This window comes from Pteropus alecto, unplaced genomic scaffold (assembly GCF_000325575.1).
Source record: "Pteropus alecto unplaced genomic scaffold, ASM32557v1 scaffold3, whole genome shotgun sequence".
Taxonomy (NCBI): Eukaryota; Metazoa; Chordata; class Mammalia; order Chiroptera; family Pteropodidae; genus Pteropus; species Pteropus alecto.
In genome coordinates, this window is record NW_006442484.1 from 41,711,443 (window position 1) to 41,733,791 (window position 22,349).

Here is a 22,349-nt window from a genome sequence, read left to right on the forward strand (position 1 = left end):
CTTGTATCTTCATCAAAATCTTTTCTATGTTCAGGCTCAGAATGAGATTTTGACCAAAATACCTGTGCATATTGAGGCTATTTTGAAAGAAAAGAAATTTGAGAAAAGAAAACTTGCTCAAATTGAAAACAATAGTTGTGTAAAAATGAGTTCTATATAAAAGTGTTTCATATGGAACATCTAAAGAAACCGAGTATAATCTTACAGGTTAAAAGAAGATTAACTTAGTACATTTCCACAGCCTTATTAACTTTATTTCATTTTCTTCTCTGGGTTAGAAGGAAAAAATATTAGTGTTTCAGTTCCGAGTGTATTTGTGATTTAAATGGCGGTTGGCTCCTACCTGTAGGACACAGATATGCCAGAATATTTCCCATCAGCATTGCCCCAGTCATATTAAATGAAAAAGGAACCTAAGCAAGTGTTTGCTGCAGAGAATGTTGTCAGTAGTAACGCCACACTCTGCGTGCATCATAGTAACTTCTCAGACTTGTTTCCTTGATGAGTAGACAAAACAGGAGGAGGGCTGAATTTTCTCTTTTCATCTGAATGGTGTAGGTCAGGTTGGGAAAACAGAGAGGAGTAGGGAGCTCTGGTGAAACAGAGCTCTAGTGACTGCTGTGATTGGGAAATTAGATAATAAACAGTCCCTGATACCAGGATTCTAATGGCCTAAGATCAACACAGTCTGGAGACGCAGGCAGGAGTGGCCTTCCGCGCTCTGGCTTAGACCCTCCCTGGAGAGCTCTTTGTGTCAACAAGAACAGCCAGCGCTCCTGGCCGGCTCCCAGCACTCAGAGTGGGGCTATCATTTTTGTTTGCTTTGCAAATATCTTAATGGGAAGTGGTTCAACACCACCTATGGGTTAATCTGAGGGGTTCTGCTTGGCAGCTGTTAGCTCTGAGAACCACATGGCCACTCTGGGGTGGAGGGAGTCAGGCTGACTGTTAACTACCCAGCGCCAGGTTGAGGCATCTTTGCTTATCGGATTTACTGGCTGGCAGGAAGCACGTTGTTTGTTGCCTTTTATTTTTAGTTTGTTCCTCCTAGAACAAGATGTTATTCTCAGATCCAACTGTGCTTTTTCCTCTAAGGCAGTGCTGTTGTTTGTATTAATTTCACTAGTGTGCAGCATATTTCTTTCACCTAAGCTCATTCTCATAAAATCTGGAATTTGGTATTAAAAGTGGTAGTGTGGTAGTGGAGGCAGTGGAATTGTTGCAGGAAGAAAGATCTAGTATGTTAGACAGCAAGGAAGATAAAGCTACAACCCTGTCTTCACTGCAGATCTAAAGAATCGAATAGACACTTAATTTCTTAGGAATCCCTGCTCTACTGTTCCCTCAGTTTTCTCCTCTCTTCCTTTGGCTTTTACTTGAGTTGACTCATGGGAATGCTTCCCTGGGTGACTTGGCCAAGTCATGTCTTGCTGGATCTCTGTCAGCTGACATCGGCACAAACGAGTTCTTTCTTTCTGCTCTCCTCACTGGATTTCAGGCAAGGTTGGATGGTTTCCACAGAGCAGGTTAGGGAAGTTCCTAGAGTGATGACAGACCTGTAGACAGTTCCCAACTGCCCCATTTGTAAAACTGCAGAAAGTTCAGATGATTCTTTAAGTCCTGGAAAAAATGTCCAACTACCTTAAGGAACAGTTCAGCCTACCTTCTAAGACCTTATCCTTTGCTAAGCATTTGCCTGGTGGTTGAGAGCAGGGATCCCGGAGTCCACTAGACCTGCTACTACTAAGCGTAAAATCTTGATGAATTTATTTTCTTAGCGCCTTCATTTCCTCTTCTTCAAATGGAAGACAAAATGGCACAGTAACTACCTCACCAGGTCATGAAAGTTAAATGAGTTAGCATATACAAAGTGCATAGCTTCCCATTTGACACATAAAAAAGCACTCATGAATGGTAGTAATAGGAGGGTTTGGTGTTTTTATCTTTGAGGAACCCATCTTTCTTTGTGTAATCCTTGATAGTATATATTCCTTCCTGAAGTACTCATTTTGAAGTCTGTTACTCCCAATCCTTTAAAGTTAAGCCAGTGCCAAGTTGAGAACAATTTGAGTATCAAAGTAATGATAATAAAAGACCATAGTGTATTAAATAAAATAATAATTTATGAATCACATTGGAAAGAAGGAAGGAAGGAAGGGAGGGAGGGAAGAGAGAAAAAAAGAAGTGAAGAAAGAAAGAAAAGAGGAAAGGAAGAAGGGAAGGAGGGAGAAACAGGGTATGCTTTTCATTTAGATAGAATGTGAAAAAATTACAGAAGAAATGATGAAAATAGAAAATTACCGTTTGGCAACTACCAAATAGTCATTGTCTCAGGCAAGATTCATCAATGGATGCTAAAATCAGTAGGTGAAAGTTAAAGGAACAGCAAGCTATTTGCACAGTCTCAGAGTAAATCTCCATAAGGTACTCATCAATTAAAAAAGGACAGTGGGGAAGCCTGGCAGACAGGCGTACCCAAGTGATGAAAGTTAGCATCGCCAGTAATCGTGCAAATTGACAGCATGTGCCACCTGATAGGATGCACTCAGAAGAATACAACACTACTTCTCTGGGGGGTTTTTTTGTTTTTTTTGTTTTTTTTTTTTTTGCCAAATATGCATAACCTGATTTTAGTCATGAGGAAACAGCAGACAAACCAAACAGAGGGACCTCTTCCAAAATGACCAACCTGTAGGATTCAAAATAAAACACATACACGCAAAAGACGGAGGAACTACTCCAGATGAAAGGAGACTAAAGGAACATGACAACTGAACGTAATGTGTGATCCAGGATTTTCCTTTGCTGTAGAAGATATCATGGTCACAAATGGCAAAATCTGACTACAATTTGTACATTGGATGATAGTATTGTATTAATATTAATTTTACGATTTTGATTATTTTACTGTAGTCATGTAAGATAAAGCCCTTGCATTTATGAAACATACACTGAAGTATTTAGGGATAAAGGAGAATGAGGTATAACTGACAATCAAATGATTCAGAAAAAATTTATACGTTTGCGTGTGTGTATAGATATCAGTACATAAATACTAAAGGAAAGAGAGAAAAAGAGAGGTGGCGAGGGCTGGGCCGGGTGAAGAGAGAGCGAGGAGATAAAGTAACTGATATTCTCTGATATTCAGAGAATCTGCTGAGGAATGTGCAGAATCCCTATACTATTTTTGTATCTTTTCTACAAATATAAAATTAAGTCAAAGTTAAAACCTAAAATTAAAAAATAAAGTTAGTGCCCTTCGGACAGGGCAATTCATAAGACACTTTCTGTTAAGATTCTGATGCCTCTCCAGCCACACTTAAATGTCTTTCCACATCATTATTGCACTGTTTGGGTGTCTGTCCTGGAGCTTCTCCACTGTGACATTGCCGACTAGTCACTACTACCCACCACACACACTCTTCATTTTTTAAAAATTCTCTAAAATGTTCCCCCTACCCTCCCACCCTCTTTCTCATTTGTCTTTGGGTCTCATTTTTTGGTGCCATGCTCATCATGAACTTCAGTTCAGGACTTCTTGCATCTATCCCTGAACTGAGTACTGCTTTCAGAATTAAAGGTGGAAAACTGGGTTAAATATTGTCTTTTGTGGATACACTGGTGGCAAAAGCATCATCAAAAGAACACGGATGTTAAACTCGTCTATTTCCCCCTGACTCACTTGGACAAGTCACATTACCTCCCCCTGGGTCTCAGTTTCCCTACTTACAATGTGAAAAAGATGTAGTAAACGGTCTCTGAAGTTTCCTTTGCCTCCACAAGTCTATGCCTTGCCTAATTCAGTCTTCAAAGTACTACAACTATAACTCAAAAGTTACCTTGTGATCCCACCTAAAGAGACAGGTTACAGAAAGGAATACTCCACATACCGGTCATTGTCATTCTCTCTTCTCCCAAGCCTGAAGTTTCCAAGTTCAGAGATTTGCCTTTCAGAAGTGCAAAATTATAAACAGTATGTATAATACCTTTCTAAATATGTTTTATTTCAAAATAAAACCATGTGTGCATGTGCACATCTCTTAATTTAATCCTTTTAAAATGCTATTATTTTATGTTTTTATTTTGTTCTTTCTGAAAGCACAAATGTAATTCTTTCCCCCCAATTGGCAAGAGTTTTGATTTATGTTTTGCTGATGAAGAAGTTGAGGTGCTTATTTGTCCAAGTTAGGGTTGCCATATTTAGCAAATAAAGATGCAAGATACCACTTAAATTTGGATTTTATATAAACAATGAAATTTTTTAGTATGTCCCAAAAAATATTTTTAAAAATTTATATTAAAAAATTATGTATTATTTACCTAGAATTCAAATTTAACTGGATGTCCTGTATTTTATCTGGCACACTAGCTCAAGTTCTTTGGAACTAATATATCATGAATATATATGTATATATCATGAATATATATCATGAAATGTGTTGCCAAACCTTTACCAAGTGTTTACAATAGTCCTCTGACCTCTGCGTGCCATAACATAGTGTTTATTACCCTTTAGGAGCTTTCGATTAAAAATGCATTCAAAGACATCAATTCCTACTTATTTACCATGGTCTTTATTCAGATGTCACCTTCTGTAGTCACTCAGTCTAAAACTGCAAACTCTGCCTCCAACTTCCTGTGCCCCTTCCCTGCTTTAATTTTCTTCTTTGGCACTTCTATTTATAATGCTTTCATATTTGTTTATTTATTTTGTAATTTGCCTCATCTAGAACATAGGTTCTTAGGAGCATAGGGTTCTTAGATCTCTTTGTTGACTGCTGTATCCCCAGTAACAGTGGAGACAAATTGAAGATGCTTGAATAAATAGTTGTAAATGACTGAACGAAGTCTGTAAGGCTACTGAGGAATATTGTACATGTAATATACACTGTTCTTATAATCATATAGATTCTCAAAAGATTTGCCACCAAATTAGAGCCTTGAGAGTGGTACAAGTGTGTATAATCTTAATATTAGCCCATAGACCCAAGGTAAGTAGAAGGTCATTAGGTCAAGGGTCAAGAGGTAGCTATCTGCAGATGTACTCAGGCTTACTTTAATCTGCCTCCTGGCCAGTTTTCTAGAACTAAATGTTAGTTGCCCCAGGTGTCTGTCATTCCTTAAGATCCCAAATACAATTGTGTGACTATCTGGAAGAGTCCAGTAACAAAATGGCTCTGGATGCTGAGAGTACAAGCTCTTGTGGCTACCAGGTCTGGATTTGGATCGTGATGTGACCCAGACAGGTTGCTTTAGCAGCCCAAGCTTTGGCTGTGAAATGGTGACCCTAGTAGAACTTGCGCTGTAACTCCAATGTGATAATTAAATGAGATGATCCAGTCAAGTCCTCAGCATAGTAAAGCATTCTAACTGTGCTGTGGCCCTCAGCCCATGGCAGTGCATTACTTCAGATGGCAGTGCTCTTCCTCGCTACTGCATCTTAATTCCGTCCCTGAGCCTGAGGCCAGATTTTCTCCCAGCTCCCTTAGTTGCTGAGAAAGGACTGGAGTGGGCTTTATGGGTGGCTCTCAGTTGAGTGTCCTTTTTACCAATAAGGCAGGCATTCTTAGCAGAAGGAAGAAAAGCCTTTTGTTCCTACCTTAGATTTTGCACAGTGACAGCTGGCTACAAAAATGTAGTAGAGAAAAAAAAAGAAATGAAAATGCAAGAACTGGCAAATATGGGCTCAGGGTTGGGGAAAAGCGACGAGGCAAACAAATATCACATTTAAAGGGTTCAGTGGGATTTGAGAAATTAGCATAAGTACATAAATCTAACTAGTGCTAACTTAGAGCAATGGCATTATGAAACATTTATCAACATTTTTAAGCCCTTTTGATGAATTTGTCCTTGAGCGATGTTCCAAAACTTAAAATAATTGTGTGCCTATGAGCTAAAAAATTCATATGTTTAAGTAAAACTTGCATATTTCATTCATTCAGCAATGATCGGGGGTGAGAGATAGAGAGTATGCATTCAAAATCCTTAAAAAGCTTTCAAGTAGCCAAACCTAATGAGAAAAAAAAAATGTGAAAGCTGTGATTATTCCTTCCTATTTTCCCCCTTTTCCTGCAATAATAATTTTCTTATTTTACCTTATTACTGTTTGTTTTTACTTCTCCTATACTCTTTGTATCTCCTTCACATCATATATTAAAATGCAAGAATAATGTTTTCCATCTTTAGAAATCAAGAAATGCCAATTAAAATAATAACGAAGTACCATCTTTTTTTTCTTGGCCAAAGAGATAAGCAAAATTAAAAAGACTGATAGTACCCACTGTTGGTGATATGAAAGAAAATGGATCCTTTCATACTTTTGTGGATGTGAATGTTAATTTCTGTTGCTTTTTAAAGGAGAATTTGATGATGTAATTCAAAAGCCTTAAAATAAGCAAAAAAATTTGCTCACCCTTTGACCCAATAGCCTTACATTAAGATTTATCCTAGAGAAATAATTGGATGAGTACTCATAACTATATGCACAGAATATTTAATGATCCATTACTTATAATGTAATAAAACTGGAAACATCTTAAATATCCAAAAGTAAGAGATTAATTATGATAATCATGATAATCACCCAATGGAATACTATACATCCATAAATATGACATATATGTATACTTGTGTATATGTATTATACACAAATATATGGAAAGATGCTTATAACTAGAAAAGGTAAGTTAAATAGTAAATATACCAAGAGCCTATGAGCCATTATTTTTAATATATATTATATGCATAAAAAAGCATCTGAAAAAATATACATCAAGATATTAACAGTAATTATATCTGAGTATGGAGAGCCCTGATTTTTATTTTCTTCTCCTTGAATATCTGTAATTTATACAGTTCAACAGTGAATATATATTACTTTTTTAATAAAAAAAAATGTATTTTAATCAGAAAAAGGAAAAAACAGAAAAGAATTTTCCCACCAGTTCTTTTAATCACTTACTTTGAGGAGGTCAGTTAATACTACACTTTTTGATTAGCGCTAAATATTTAGATCACTTGGAAATTTGGAGCATTTTCGCCAACTAAAAAATAAAGAAGAAGGACAAAACTAATGAGCACAGCAGTAGAAACAGCTGATAGCTCAAAAGCCAAGTGGCTTATGGTACTTGCTCTTCTTTTCTCTCCTTCCCTTAATCAAAATCTGTTAAAGCTCACTTTCTGTAGGTGATTTATAGACACTTTTAATGGGTCAGAATGTGAAACCAGACAAATCAGTTACAGAATCAGCTTTTCAGGGTGGTTATGCTCAATAGATTGTGTGGACACACCAGGGAGCCTCCAACTCTGCCCAGAGGGGAAAAGGTGGCTGGGGTGGGGTTGGGGCAGGAAAGACTCTTCAGAGAAACTAATACCTGAGCTAAAGGATAAAGATGTGATGGCCAGGTGGTCAGGAGAGGAGACAGCATTTCAAGCAAAAGCATGGAAGTATGAAGACAACCCTGGGGAAATTTAGTGGGTGCTTGGCAAATGCGCAATTGTGGTGGTAAATAGAACACAAAAAAGCATTCTAGAAATTCTAGCTTTTCAGTCTTTGTAATAAACGATACATTAAATTATGCATTTGAGGTGCCTTTGAACTGAACACAGTAATTTGTGTTCTTCTTAAAATATTTTATTATCTAACAATCTTCTGTGTCTTCAATGTTATTTAAATAAATAGCAATAAGAATATGCAATGACAACTAGCAGTTGTAAATAAGAGAATAGCGGATACATAGCAATAATGTGGGGAGATTCAGATCTGAATACGGTTCCTCATTTATACCCTCAGCCCTTAGAATGTTCATATTCTATATAAGAACTAAATAAGAATCCTTGTGTTGTCAGTTGAGGTTCAACCTATGGCCAGTTCATATAGAAATTTTGTTAGCATTCAGGTCAGCAAGGCATCTTGTATAAGGGCAGTGTCCTCTTCTCTGATGTCGTTCCTTAAATGTCTTAATTTACCTTCAGAACTTGAACTTATTGAAACCATTTCTGAAGATGTTTATGTTTTCTATTATCTTTCATTGTAATAACTTCCATAAGGAAAGTCATATGACTTATTTTTCTAAAACTTGCCTCCCCCAAGATTTATGGTGCTCCTACTATGTTAAAATATCTTAGTCTGAGCATATCTTTCACAGGGTGGGTTGACTACTGCTTCTCGGGAACAAGAAATTGACCTCTTATTAGAAGCTCCATGTACAAAATATTTTTTTTAGAGCTATCTAAGAAGCAGGAACAAATTGCTTGGTTACACAGATAAGCCTTTCTCCCAGGGCTATTGAGTAAGACACAGTACACAATGAGAACTGCTCTCAAATCTAGAGACAGTGGGAAGCTAACAATAATCAACCCACAATGAACTACTTGCAACCTATCCTGTTTGGAAATTAGAATATGCTTTCAAGTGTGAACGACTAATGAGTTTCTCAGTTTGTCTAGAAGCCATTCTAAATCATAATTGATCAAAGATAAGATAATCTTGCAAATTTTATCAGTTAATAAAAACTGCACAAAGAAATTTAAATGAACTTTAGAAAATGGTGAATCAGAGGATAACCAGTATGTCTCTACTCCTGTCCAAGAAAAAAGTTACTGATTCTAACCCTAAAGTAAAAAAAGCTAGTTGCAAGACCAACTTGATTGATCAGATTCTCAAAGAGCACCTTACTTCCTTTGCTGTAATTCTGATGTATAATTCAGTCTCCAGAGTATATCAAGCAACTAATGAGGTGAACAGTATAGTTCAAATTATACTAATCACTGTAAAATCATACACTGGCATTCTACTTTCCGAATACGACTCTTCTGAGTTTAGTTAGTGTAACTCAGCTCCCCCCAAAAATCATCACCCCATCAACAAACTGGCAAACTGAATTTTGGAGCCTGCAAAGCTGAGACCCAGTCCCTAGACACTGTGACTTCACATAGTGCTTCCAGCCCAGCATGACAAAGCCAGCTGGTCTCGTGGATCTTTGCTGCAGAAGAGAGATGCTAGGGCATTCACAGCAGCCATTAACTCAGGAGCCAGCCTCCATTCTGCCTCTCATCCGGTCACACTGGGATCAGGGTTTCAGAAGAAGGAATTAGACATGAGTTTCATTTGGGGACTTTTTGGGGGCAGATGCCCAGCAGAAGGGTTCTCAATGGTGGCTGAAAGTTTCTGTCTCCCCAAGAACCCACAGTTCAGTGAACTGACTGCAGAGGGGTAGCAGAGCGGCCAGGCCCTGGAGGCAATCTGCTTGAGACTTTAGTCATGGCTCCTGAGAAGTCAGAGGAGCCCTAGAAATATGTAGTGCATCATGTATAGAGAAACAACTACCTCCTATTTACAACCCTTTGATAACCAGATTCATTGCTTCTGCTATTTAGCATGTAATTCCTAATGGAGGTTAAGGATAGAGTTATTTAAAAAAAAATTTCCTATAGATTCAAAATAATAATATCACTTTAAAAATGAATATTTCCTTAATACCATCAAATACCAATCCTTAATCAAGATTTCCCAATTGTTCTAAGATGGCCTTTACACCTGTTTGTGCCAGGGTCTAGTACATCACATTGCATCATGCCGTTATGTCCCTAAATCTTTTTAAAAATACAATGATCTCTTTCTTCATGACACTGACTTTTTAAGAGATTGAGCCAATTGTCCTAGAAGATAGCTCGTCTTCTCTATATGTCTGCTTGATTCTTTGTGATCTTAGCTTGTCCCTCTATACTCTGTGTTTTGGGTAAAGTATAAATTAGATTTAAAGCTTTGATTAGATTTAAGTTAAATGTTTTTGACCAAAAGAAAAAATATGAATGTCCTGGGTAATGTCAAATAGTTTATATTGACTCACATCACAAAACAGTGTTGTCTGAGCATTAGTAGTGCTAAGGTTGGCACTGGATTAAGATGGTGACCTTCTGATTTCCCCAATGCATAGTTACCTCTTCACCTCGTGACCTGAAAGAAGGAATCTATATGGAGGTCCTTTCGTACAATATGAATATCTTGTTCTCCATCAATCATTTGTCTAAACGTTTTATCAGCAATTAATAATCCTTGCCTGAATCAATAATTTCCCTTTGGAGTCTCCTTTTCTATGTCAGCAGGTCTTATGCTACACTATTTACTAGTTATGACTAGTTATGCTGCACTATTTACTAGTTAGTTCCCTCACCTGCCAATGGGTATAAAAATAAAACCAATCCACATGATTGTTGGAAATATTTATGAGACAAACATGTATCTGTGTTTTGCCCGGTGCCTGGTGGCATGTATGCATGCAGTAAGCATTGGCTATTTGTTATTATTGTGATTTTCCATGTTTTGGTGGTGACAGCTTACAGAGTAGTATTCACTTATTGCCTGCCTCAAGTCCCTGAGGCAAGTGACAATGTATCTGATGAAACTGCTGCAGAGTTGAAGCAGTTAGACTTTTGAAGATTATTAACTTATAACATTTTTTAAAGGCAAATTGAAATTTGTTTCAGATAAGCTCTGCTCATCAGAGTTTCCTAAGGCATGTTATAAGAACAAATAGGCCTCTGATATGCTCCATGGGAGAAGGGTTCTATTGTTAAAATAACATCTTGGAAATGCTGCCCATTTTTTCCTTTTTTGGGGTTTCGTTGTGCATATTATTAAGTTAAAAGCTGTAAGCCTTTCAGGAAATAAACCTGCTTAACTTTGCTTAATCAATTATTTTCTCATCTACCTGCTTAACTTTGCTTAATCAATTATTTTCTCATCTATGGACTATCTACCCTCTTCCACCTTTTTAAAACTAAGTAGTACATATAAATATTACATCAAACTGCCTAAGATTGTTCCAAAGGCCTGAATGAGGAGGGAGTCAAACTGATGAGCCGACCCACAGTGGAGAGTTGGAAGATGTCTGCCACTGGCCTTCGGATCCTGAAAAGCCATGCAAGCTAGAGGAGTTCCTAAGAGGTTAATTTCTTTGTCGGAGCAGGAAAGGCAGAAATTGGAGGCCACATAGTAATTCAACAGGCTAAGTTTCTTCCTTAGATCTTCTCCAAAGCTCACCAGGACTTCTAGAGGATCTCAGAGTCCACCCATCCTGTAGGTGTCTCACAGCCACTGAGACATACCTAGGCTGATAGGGATGAGTCCCTTGGGCTGATGTACAGTGACCAAAGGGCATAGAGAGTATAATGGTTCAGAGGAAGAGCAGAGGATTTGGAGACAAAAAACAGAGGTCAATGTCTTAGCTCTACCAGGTATCTGCTCTGATCCCTGGACAAATCTCTTACCCTCTCTGAAATTCAGTTTCTTCATCTATATAATAGAGACAGTTTAAGCACTTAGTTCAAATGGTTGTGAAACTCTCATTAGATATATAAAAGCATGTTTAAAAATATGAAGTGCTGTATAAATGCTAATTGTTTTCATTTTAATGTTAAGGGTATTCTAACTGACCTTCATGGCCCATATTTTGGGGCTGCACTAATCATTCTTGTATTCATTCAACTCGTCTAATATTTACTGAGCCAATTATAATGTACCAGACATCAGATTGGGTGCTGATATAGAGTACAGAATAAAGCAGATCTGGTCCCTGCCTTTGTGGAGCTTACATTTCATGGTGGAAGACATATGATAAACAAATATACACACAAATAAGTATATCATTAGTCCCTTCTCCCCAGGTACAGATGTGATATAAAAATGAGTATATTGCTATAATCTATAAATAGGTGCATTTTGAAGGTAATATTCATGAAATGTTCACAGAAAGTTCAGAAAATGAATGTGTCCATTTAAATTAAGAATAAGGTTATTAATGTAGAGCTAAAAGAGGTCTAAGGAATAATTTATCTCAATCCTCTTATTTAATAGATGAGGAAAACTAGAACCCAGAATACTGTAGAAATGTACCCAATCACATGTGTGTGTGTGTGTGAGAGAGAGAGAGAGAGAGAGAGAGAGAGAGAGAGATTAGGGATCTTGAGGCTTGAGGCCAGGCTTAGAACCCAGATTTCCCTTCCCCTTGTCAGTTTTCCACTCTGCTGGGTTCCATCTGAAAGGAATTGTAAAAACTGGCTCCTATTTTAACAGCATGTTGTAGTTATCACACTTTCATACAATGTGTTACAACAGCAAGAAATTAGGGATGCAACACAATTAATTTTTCCAAACTTTGCTCCATGAAACATTAATATTTTAATAGATGTTAAAATATTTTTTTGATATTTTAAACTATTTTAACATAAAAAATAAATATTTTTAAGTCACTTTTTAAGTTTCTTGGTCAAATTAGTTTAGGAAACCCTACATCCTCCCCCCCCCCACTTTAGAAATCCATAAATGCATATTGTGATGGTAAAACATCATTCCTGCAGTAAGGTAACCTCTTAAACTATGTACAACTCAGCATTTCTCAAACTTATTCAACTACAGACTTTGTTTTAAATTATTTAACAATTAATGTAATTAATGCACTGAATGGGAAGTACAGCCTTAGCAACAACTTGATTGGCTTCTTGGTAAAGTTTGTGAAAGCCCAGTAGTAAACCAAATTAGATCACGCATCTTCACAAAGGGCAATTTTTTGGGTCTTAGAATCGCAGGCTGACTGTGGATGTCGGAGCAACACCTAGTAGGATGCATTTGCTTAAAATGCCCATGTCCTTTTAACCAAGGACTGGTATGGGAAACAATGGGAGCTTAATTAAAGGGAATGTTCTGATACATCTTTGGAGGAAAACAACTCTCTTTAAATTTTTTAATTATCATTGTCAAGGCTTCTAAAAATTATTTCATTGTTATTTTTATTTTTAGGCATTCACAAGAACAGAGTTCTCCAAAAGAATGTGATGTCTTCGCAGGATATCCGAATAAGGTAGCTGGGTATCTTGATTTTGAAGTAACTCTGTATCCTCATTTCAGACTCCTGCATGCCCATGAGCTTGAAGTCTGTCTGTGGCTGCTTGATCCAGCCATCCAAACGTGAAACTGTTAGTGATATTTTGAAGTCTTTGAGACAAAAGCCCAGCTTGCTAAAGAACTTGGTAAAAAAAAAAGGGAGGTACAGCGAAGAGAGAATCAAAAGCCTGGAAATTTGCTGCTGAGAATAAATGCTGGCTGCTCCCTGAGGTGATTTGTCTGTGCACTCCACTCTCTACAGATGTTAGAGCCTCTTTCTGAGCAAGGACCCGAGGTTCTTTGGTAGCACTTTGATATCCTGCTCGAATTCAATATGTGAAATGGAGGCGTCTCTCTGTGACTTGGAGCCCACAGCAGGCTTTGAAGTCTGATCCAATTTTTGCTGCCTACTATTTGATGTTGAAAGGATGAAATGAAGAAAATGTACAGATTTTGCCAGTAACTCTGCTGAGCATATGTAAGATTAAAAAAACAAAATCCTTTGGATGATGTACTTAGAAATGTTAAGTAGATTAATACCTTCCTATAGGTTTTCTTTATTCTTTCTTAGGAATAAAAAATTAAGTATAGGAAAAAATCACCACATAGCTGTTTTTACATCTTAGACTATAATTAATTTAAGAGGGGGCTAGGTTGACTTGTTCAGAGGAAGAAATAAATGAATGAAGTAAAAGGTATCAAGACTTTGCTACTAATTGCCCCAAGAAAGGCCTTCCACTCAATTTTAATACAAGACAGGGGCAACTTACAACATGACCCCAATATACTTAGCTTCTCCCCCAGATGATCGGGTTAGGGGTCCCTTACTTAAATGGAACACCTGTCCTTAAGGCTGCTTTACGAATATACAAAAACAATGTTTCTCTTACTGGGTCTTTCTGAAGCACTCAGTTTCTGGGACTGATTTACTGTCTTCTCGGACACGCCATGCTGCTCCAGGTCGCTCAGGACTGAATTCCTTGAGGGGAGCCCCTGCAAAACCTGGTAAGAAGAACATTTTCAAATGCCTGCTGCTTCTGCCATTTGCATGCTTATGTACTTTTTAATGAGTTATTTGGGCAGGGCTGTCTGGAAGGCAGAGCTCAGATATCATGTGACCCAGTGTTAGCACAAAGTTCAAGTTTAGGAAGCCATAAAGGCTGGAAGCAAAACTTATATTAAAGGTAGCAGTTTACCGCTTACCTATGCCATTTAAGTTTACTTTTCGGAGGAAAGAAAATGAATATCGAAGGCCATATTTCTCTTTACTTGTAAAAACCTCAAATTAGAAAACTGCTTGAAACTTCGTTTTGTTAAAGGAAGGTTAAACAACTGACCAGCTTTCAGTGGAGCAGATTGTTCAAGCTCAAAACCTAGGGCTTGGTAAAGAATATGAGTTTTGTGAGGAATTCTGCCCTTTTGGCCACGTGGCCATTCTTTCAGTGAGATGCAAACATCTTGCCACACTCTTTTAGGAAATAACTATTTCTGGCTCCCTTTCTAAATTTTTTTGCTACAGAATATGGGAAAAGTCAGTTTGGGGTCTTATGTGTGGCTGTAATCAGTACTTCTGGAAGATAAAACAGAAGCATGATCATAAGAAATATTTATGAACCAGAAAATACTAAGGACATTATAGACAGTTCCAAAGAAAGAAACCTTTTCACCTTAAAATAGCGACATTACACTTAACAGTCGACCTCATCTATTTTTCTAAAATATGTAGTCATTTCTCAAATCTCTCCAAATTTCTTCTTAGCCTATTTTTCAGTGACAAAGTAATACTGTATGAGTTGGAAATGTATAATAAATACATTAGGATCTCCAGTCCATGTGAAACTTAAACTTCTGAAGACGAGAGGATGAACATATTATAGCAGAACCTTTTCAGTGGATATGCAGAAAATGATAAACTTCTCAAAGGGAAGATTTTCCCCGCAGCCAGATTGCATTCAGAGAAAAGGCCACAAAGAGGTAGGGGTAGAAGTAGTACAGATAGAGAAAAATTTAGGGAACATACAGTGTGGTGGAACAGAATCCACTATGTAAGAATTGAGTTGGCATTTTTCTCTATCCAAACACAATCTCTCTTTTAATTGAGGTATTTAGACCTTTACATTTAATGGATTGTTGATGTGTTTTGATTTAAATCTATCATCCCGCTATTTGTTTTCTATTTGTCTCATCTTGTCTTTTTTCTCTTTTGGCATTCTACTTTAAAATACACATGAAAAGAAAAATTTTAAGTATGGTTGAGTAGCCAAAGGCACAGATTCTGGGGTCAGACCCGCCCAGATTCAAATCTCTGCTTTCCTGTGAATGTCATGTAACAAATCCTTACCTCAGTACCTACACGTATAAAACAAGGGAAATAGTAGTTTATAGCTGAGGGGTTGTACTGAAGATTAAATGAGCTAGTATAAGGGCATAGCAGAGTGTCTCTGGTAGTTTTTGTTATTGATATTATGTAAATGCAAAATTAATCCATAAGAGTGAATAATCAATAAAGAGATAAAGTACTTATTGTAAGGCATTCAGTTTTGGTGGGATAGCTCAGGGGTTGCAAAAATATATTGTATTTTGGGCTAAATATTAAAGAGACATGTTGGATTACAATAATTTTTCCCCATCTTCAGGAAAATATCAAAAGTCAAACTTTTTAATAAGTTTATATCTGACTTACTCTAAATGGCTCATATGCATTTTCTTGTCAAAATTGTTCTTTTCTTCCAATTTAGATGGTTTCCTATTAGTTTTGCCACCATCACCATTACTTCTCCTTATACTCAGCTAGTCATCCTTCCTTCTTTTCTTCCTTCAATGCCTTTTATACACACTTATGCCTGAGAAGCTTTTCTAAAGCATACCCTAATCATCACATTCTCTTCCTCCATACTCCAGTGGCTACCAATTGCCCCAGCATCAACTCTAAGCTTCTTTAAAATTTTTTTTTCAATTACCATTGTCATTCACTATTATATTTGTTTCAAGTGTGCAGCATGGTGATTAGACATTTATATAACTTACAAAGTTATTCCCCCATTACATCTAGTACCACCTGGCACATGCATAGTTATTACAATATTATTGATTATATTCCCTATGCTGTACTTTACATCCCATGACTATTTTATAACTGCCAATTTGTACTTCTTAATCCCTTCACTTTTTTCACCCAGCCCCTCAACTTCCCTCCTATCTGGCAACCGTCTATTTATTCTCTATATCTATGAGTTTGTTTCTGCTTTGTTTGTTTGTTTTGTTTTTTAGGCTACACATATAAGTAAAATCATACAGTATTCGTCTTTCTCTGTCTGACTTATTTCATTTAGCATAATACTCTCCAGATCCATGTTGTCTCAAATGGTAAAATTTCATTTTTTATGGCCAAATAATAGTCCATCGTATAGATGTACCACTTCTTCTTTATCCATTCATCTATCAGTGGACACTTAAGTTGCTTCTAGATCTTGGCTATTGTAGTGAACATAGGGATGCATAGGTCTTTTTGAATTAATGTTTTGGATTTCTTCAGATAAATACTCAGAAGTGGAATTGCTGTATCATATAGTATTTCTATTTTGAATCTTTTGAGGAACCTCCATATGATTTTCCATAGTAGCTGCACCAATCTGCAATTCCACCAACAGAGCATGAGGATTCCCTTTTTTCCACATCCTTACTAGCTCTCATTTGTTGATTTATTGGCGAGAGCCATTCTGACAGGTGTGAGGTGATAGCTCGTTGTGGTTCTAATTTGCATTTCTCTGATGATTAGTGATGTTGAGCATCTTTTCATATGTCTATTGGCCATCCATATATCCTCTTTGGAGAAATGTCTATTCAGCTCTGCTGCCCATTTTTTAATCTGATTGTTTGGGAGTTTTTTTGGGGGGGGGGTTGTTTTTGTTTTTGGTGTCAAGAACTCATTCACATCTGTCTCTGTTCTGGTCCTAATCTTCCTTTGTAGTTCTATCTTCTACTGATCTCTCACCCTCACTCTGTGCTTCAGAATATCCTAACTATTCTCCATTTTTCAAGCATACCCAGTGTGTTCTTTTTCTCCCCTGTGACTTTGTTCATGCTGCTTCTTCTGCCCTGCCTGTCCTTCCCTGTTCACCCTTTGAGTCTATAATGGCTCCCTCTTCTGTGCCCTTTAACTTTTCTCATAGTACTTATCACATCTTGCCTGTATTATAGTTATTTTCATGCATCTACTAGATTTCAAACTCTCTGGCATCATGTTTTCTTTTCTGAATTATCTCCTCACAACCTAGCCTAGGTCCTTAAATTGAATACTTGGTTGTCCAAAGTCATGATGAAACATAATAGAAGCAAGTAAAAAGTAAAACAAAGTAAGTCAGAGAAATGTTTTAAAATGTATTTCCAATAATCCTGGAATAAGATAAATGTTTCTTAACCCCCCGCCCCAATAGACATAGCATGCCAGTGGAGCATGTTAAAACGATCCAAGCTGTTTCATTTTGTTGCTGCTGTTGTTTTGAGTGGGAGGAGAGGGAAAGAAGGTTTGCGCAGTAAAAAATCATTATGTAAATCTAATTTTCCTTCACCTTATAAAGCAACAAAGATGGATGGAAGAACAAAAGTTTTTCAGTTATGTTTATGTTTTCAGGGTTATCGCTGCAGAAAAAAGAGTATATTGTATAGGAGACATTTTAGCAAGTTATACTTTTGTGTTTAATCCTTTGCTTTAAATGATCCATTATTTCAACCTATGTTTCTGTGGAAGTCTGAATGAGAATACTATAACCTTTTAAGTTTTAGAAAAACATTAATATCCAACAAGTTTGCCTTCTAACTGGCAGGAAGTACTAACTTCATTGTTCTATAAAGGGGTCTGGTGGGGTGCGGGATTGAGAGAGGCAGGGAATAAATCTGAAGTTACTCAATCAGGCCAGCTCTACTCAGAGAAGGCATGCAAAGAACTGTGCAAAGGTGCGCTTGGACAAAGGCTGTCCTCAGTCCCTTAGTCAGAGAGTCTCAGTAGTGTCCTTAAGTGGTCCATTAAGCCTGACTCATTCTGTACATAGGAAAGAAAAGCACAGTATACCCAGGAAATGCATAATCCAAATGACTTTGCCACCAATTCAAGCAGTGAAATTATTTAACTGGACTGACAGGCATATACAGACTTGATCTATATAAAAATTAATTCTTTAGGCATTTGTTCTTCTATTTATTTTTTCACTTATTTATTCAAGAAACAATTATTTATACTTACTAAGTTCCAAGAACTGTACTGGGCTAGTACTTCTCAAATTGTTTTGAAAAACCAGTTTGGGGTTGGTTGTTTGAATTTCCAATTAGCACAGTTTGATACTTTTGTAAAATATAATAAAAATGCGTTACTAGATAATCACACATTTATGTGTTATGTCAATATAAAATGATCTAAAATTTTCTAAATTTCTTACTCTAAATTAAATTACTGTAAATTTCTTTACTTATCTGTTTGGGATCAGAAACAGGATTTAGCCTACAGACCACTCACATCGCTAACGCTGTTCTAGATATGTGTAATACACCAAGGAACAGCAGTCAAAAATTCCTGTCCTCACAATGCTATGTTCTAGCAGAGAGAGACAACAATAAACAATAAGCATAATACATAAGTCAGTTGATGGGATGGTAGAAGAACACAGTGTTATTGGGAGAGAAGATATAACAAGGGAGATTAGAAGTGGCCAAAGTGAGGACATGGTTGGGGCATGGTTTACTCTGAAATAGGATGGTTAGGATGGGCTTCATTAAGAAGGCTTGAAGGTGGTGAGCTAGTTAGCCATGTGAGTCTCTGGAAGAGCATTCCAGGCAGAGGGAACAGCCATGGTAAAGGTTGGGAGAGGCATAAGTGAAATACAGTAGTAGTAGAAAGAAAGCCTGAGTGATTGGAGCTGAAAAAGCAAGGAAGAGAATGGTAGGAAGTAAGGAGCCAGATGATTCAGGTCTGTATTTCTTAATGTCCTTCTGATTCAGCAGGGCTGGGTGGCTCCTGAGATTCTGCAACACTAATGAGCTTCCAGGTGGTGCCAATATTGTTGATCTGCATTAAATAGTGAGGATGTAAACTCAGTGGAATGGGGAGCCACTGAGCATTTTCAGTAAAGGAATGGCATGACCTGAGTATGTTTTTAAATGATTACTCCAGCTACTGGGTTGAGTATAGACTATAGACATCATCAATGAACGAAATATTCTGTTTACGTTGCATTTTGCAGGCAGCTGAATCATTCTAAAACCTACGACTTTCTTTCATACTTAGCATACCGACCACAGTTCTTATTCTTAGTATCTCAGGACGAGATCATTAACGACAATTACCACAGCGGTCTATAATGCAGAGAGACTCTTGGAAACCATTGTGAAATGGACCACCTGCCCTTGAATTAAATGACCCTCAATTATTATGATTTTTAGTTAATGTTCCTGATCATTTTTACTTTTTGTTCTCAACATAAAGCTGATACTGTTTGCTATAATAATGTGCTCACGTTTTGTAACATACTTGCCTTCCCCTTCTTTTTCTTTATTGTGGTCTAAAATACAGGCTTTAAACATTTTTCTGTTTAAAAAAATGGATCTGAGTAGGGTATCTGAGAGAATCCCCTATGAGTAAAAGGGAACTGCCACCTAGATACGAGGTCCCTACTTTCAGCATATGCTAGGTGCCTTACCTCTGTTTTCTTGGTGTCAAGTACACAAGCTTTAGTGTAAATTTGTGACCTACTTGTTCAAGAACTGCCATTGTCTTCCCTGGGTTTCCTGTGATACCTCACCTAAGTGAGGTAGTTCTGCCCTTGGGTATCTTCTCATCTACTGGTAGTACAAATTATTCATATTTCTTTTTATAAGTAAAAAAATCAATGCAATCCCTAAGAGTAACTTTAACTGCATCGCATCTTAAAGACGTAGCCTGGTAGACTTTCAGGGGGCTGAGGAACGAACAGTATTGTACCAGCTTCCTGAGGGGGTCAGAGTTGGTAGTGTACAATGTTGGGGTGTAGAGCCCGAGGGAGCATCAGGTGTCAGATTTTGGGGGCCTGTCTACCCCACGATTGCTGAGCAAATCATGCACATTTTCATCCAGTTGCTTCTTTAATGCTATCTACTTCTTTATTTTTCTTTAACTTTCTCGTTGCTCATTACTAAATTTTGTTGATTTGGGCATCAGTTTCAGCTATCAGAAAACAAACTTGGGCTGTATGTTATCTTTGGAACTCTTATTCCTGAGGGTGACGAATGGTTTTCCAACATGTGAGATTTTCAGTGCTAACACTAGGTGAGTCCCAGGCAAACTGGGATAAGTTGATCATCCTATTATAATACTAGAGGTTGAACTCGGTCTGGGAGGGGGACTATTTTTTTTAATTAGAGCACTACACAATCTAAGTCTTAGATTGTGCTATAGAATCACCTCACACTGGCTGCCTGTGTTTGGAAAGAGGTTGCAAGCAGCTTGCCAAATAGCAACCACTGTGATCATAAAGGGCTCAGATGTCACCCAGTTGACAGGGAGAGCATGTTCCTACAACAGAGCCTCAAAGGCTGCATGTTCCTACAACAGAGCCTCAAAGGCTGTTGGGAAAGCACATGGAAACCAAACCCTAGACAGAGGGAAGGCTACTGGGCCTCTCTATCACCCAGTGCCATTAGAGAATGCACACACAGGACTCAAGACTGCTCTTGTGCCCTTGCGTTTGGGTAGTCTCTGGTGCTCTGAATCCTCCTCTTTTCAGCTTGCATTGGGCTGAGACATCTTTCTTCTTGCCTGAATGCCATGGAATTCACCCAAATCAGTGAGACTAATAAAACCTCAGCCTCAGGACTTTTCTCAGTGAGATGCTAAAGTAATTACAGGTGTGGAATTCTTTCCTTTAGCATGGGAAGTGGGAAAAAACACCTCCTCGTCAAGGATCTTTTTAGATCCAGTGGTTCTCAAACTTTAGTGGGCATCAGAATCACTGGAAAGCTTGTTAAAACACAGCTGGGCCCTTTCTACAGTTCCCAAGTTTGTGTGAAGTCGGAGAGGGGGGGATTTACATTTTTGTCAGTTTCCCAAGTGAGACCATGCTGCTGGTCTGGGAACTACCCTTTGAGAAGCACTGATCTAGCTGTCCCCTATTTCTATGCTACATTGAATCAGAAAAAGTGATAGATGGATAGATGATAGATAGATGATTGATAGATGATAGATAGATAGATGATAGATAGATAGATAGATAGATAGATAGATAGATAGATAGATAGATAGATAGATAGATATGGCTTTCCATTCATTCATGCAACAAAGACTTATTGAGCACCTACTACATGTTAACTACAGGCTGGGAAGTCAAATAAGACACTTAAGAGACTAGTGCAATTCTAATATCTTGGTCTTTGCAGCTGTTATTTTCCAAAGCAGATTTGTTAACAATACACTGAATGTCCGTATTTATCTCAAGTGGTCTCATTAAATTCTCAGGAAGTTGTCAAGAACAAATTTACATGTACTTGTAACTTTGCTATGGAAGAGGAGGAGGGGAGTGTTCCAGATTTTTATAAAGTGTCTCAATTTCTAAAATTATTAGGAATTGTTGCTTTTAAAGGATATTTCTATTTTATAAACTCTACTACTTCTGCCAGCCTCCCACAAAGCAAAACTGTTCTAAACCCCACCAGATATGAATATTTGCACATATATTATTTCTAATATGTATGTCATTACCATAATGTTTGTGTCCTGGCTTTTTGCAAAAGAATTTAGTCAAGGCCAAAATAAGGAGTGCCCAGTTTAAGGCTTGCGAGCATGAGGGCAAAGGGATGGAAGGAGAAAGAAGAGAGATTCTGTTCTTCTAATTCCATATTTAATTTCTAATTTAGCCCTATTTATCATATACCTTTGCTATTTTGCTTAAAAGACTTTTTTCGTTTTTACTAGATCTGGGTTTTGGGTTTGTTTGTCTTTGTTTTGCTTTATTTTGTAATGTCGGAGACTGTGATCAGAGTGCTTGAGATATGAATTGCAGTCATTGCAGTTTACCCCAATGAGTACTCTGTCCAATATTGTGGCTTTCTAAAGGAACATCGTAGGATACCAAGAGGAAAAGATTTGTTTTGGTGCCTTATTTTCTCTGAGATTTGCGGATCTGGATGATAAGGAGGAAGGGAGGCTGTCCACATAGGCTGGCACCGTATCTACTCCTCAGCCAGCTGAGACAGCGAGATTCTGACCCTGTTGCGGAAGTTGAGGCTGGAGAGGAAAGTGCTCACAGCTGTGAAAGTTGGTGGGTAGACGCCATGGAGGTCATTTGTCAGCCATCATTCCTGAGACCACATACATACCTCAGGGAAAGCCTTGTGACCGCCTGTTCTTATTCCTGCAACTTATTAAGGCATGTTACAAAGTTGGAGAGTTTTTGGACATTATTTCTGCTTAGATTGTTACTGCAAACATATGAGGAAAGTT

At 37.6% G+C, this 22,349-nt stretch overlaps 1 protein-coding gene across 1 annotated transcript in view; it reads left to right on the top strand.

Moving 5' to 3' along the window:
• The window catches only part of MYO3B (myosin IIIB), a 342,946-nt gene that overhangs the window by 253,096 nt on the left and 67,501 nt on the right, over positions 1 to 22,349 (top strand). Inside the window, exons 32-33 of the mRNA XM_015596448.1 lie at positions 12,800 to 12,860; positions 13,789 to 13,888. Coding sequence (XP_015451934.1) covers positions 12,800 to 12,860; positions 13,789 to 13,888 — 161 coding nt within the window. The remainder of the gene's footprint in view (positions 1 to 12,799; positions 12,861 to 13,788; positions 13,889 to 22,349) is intronic.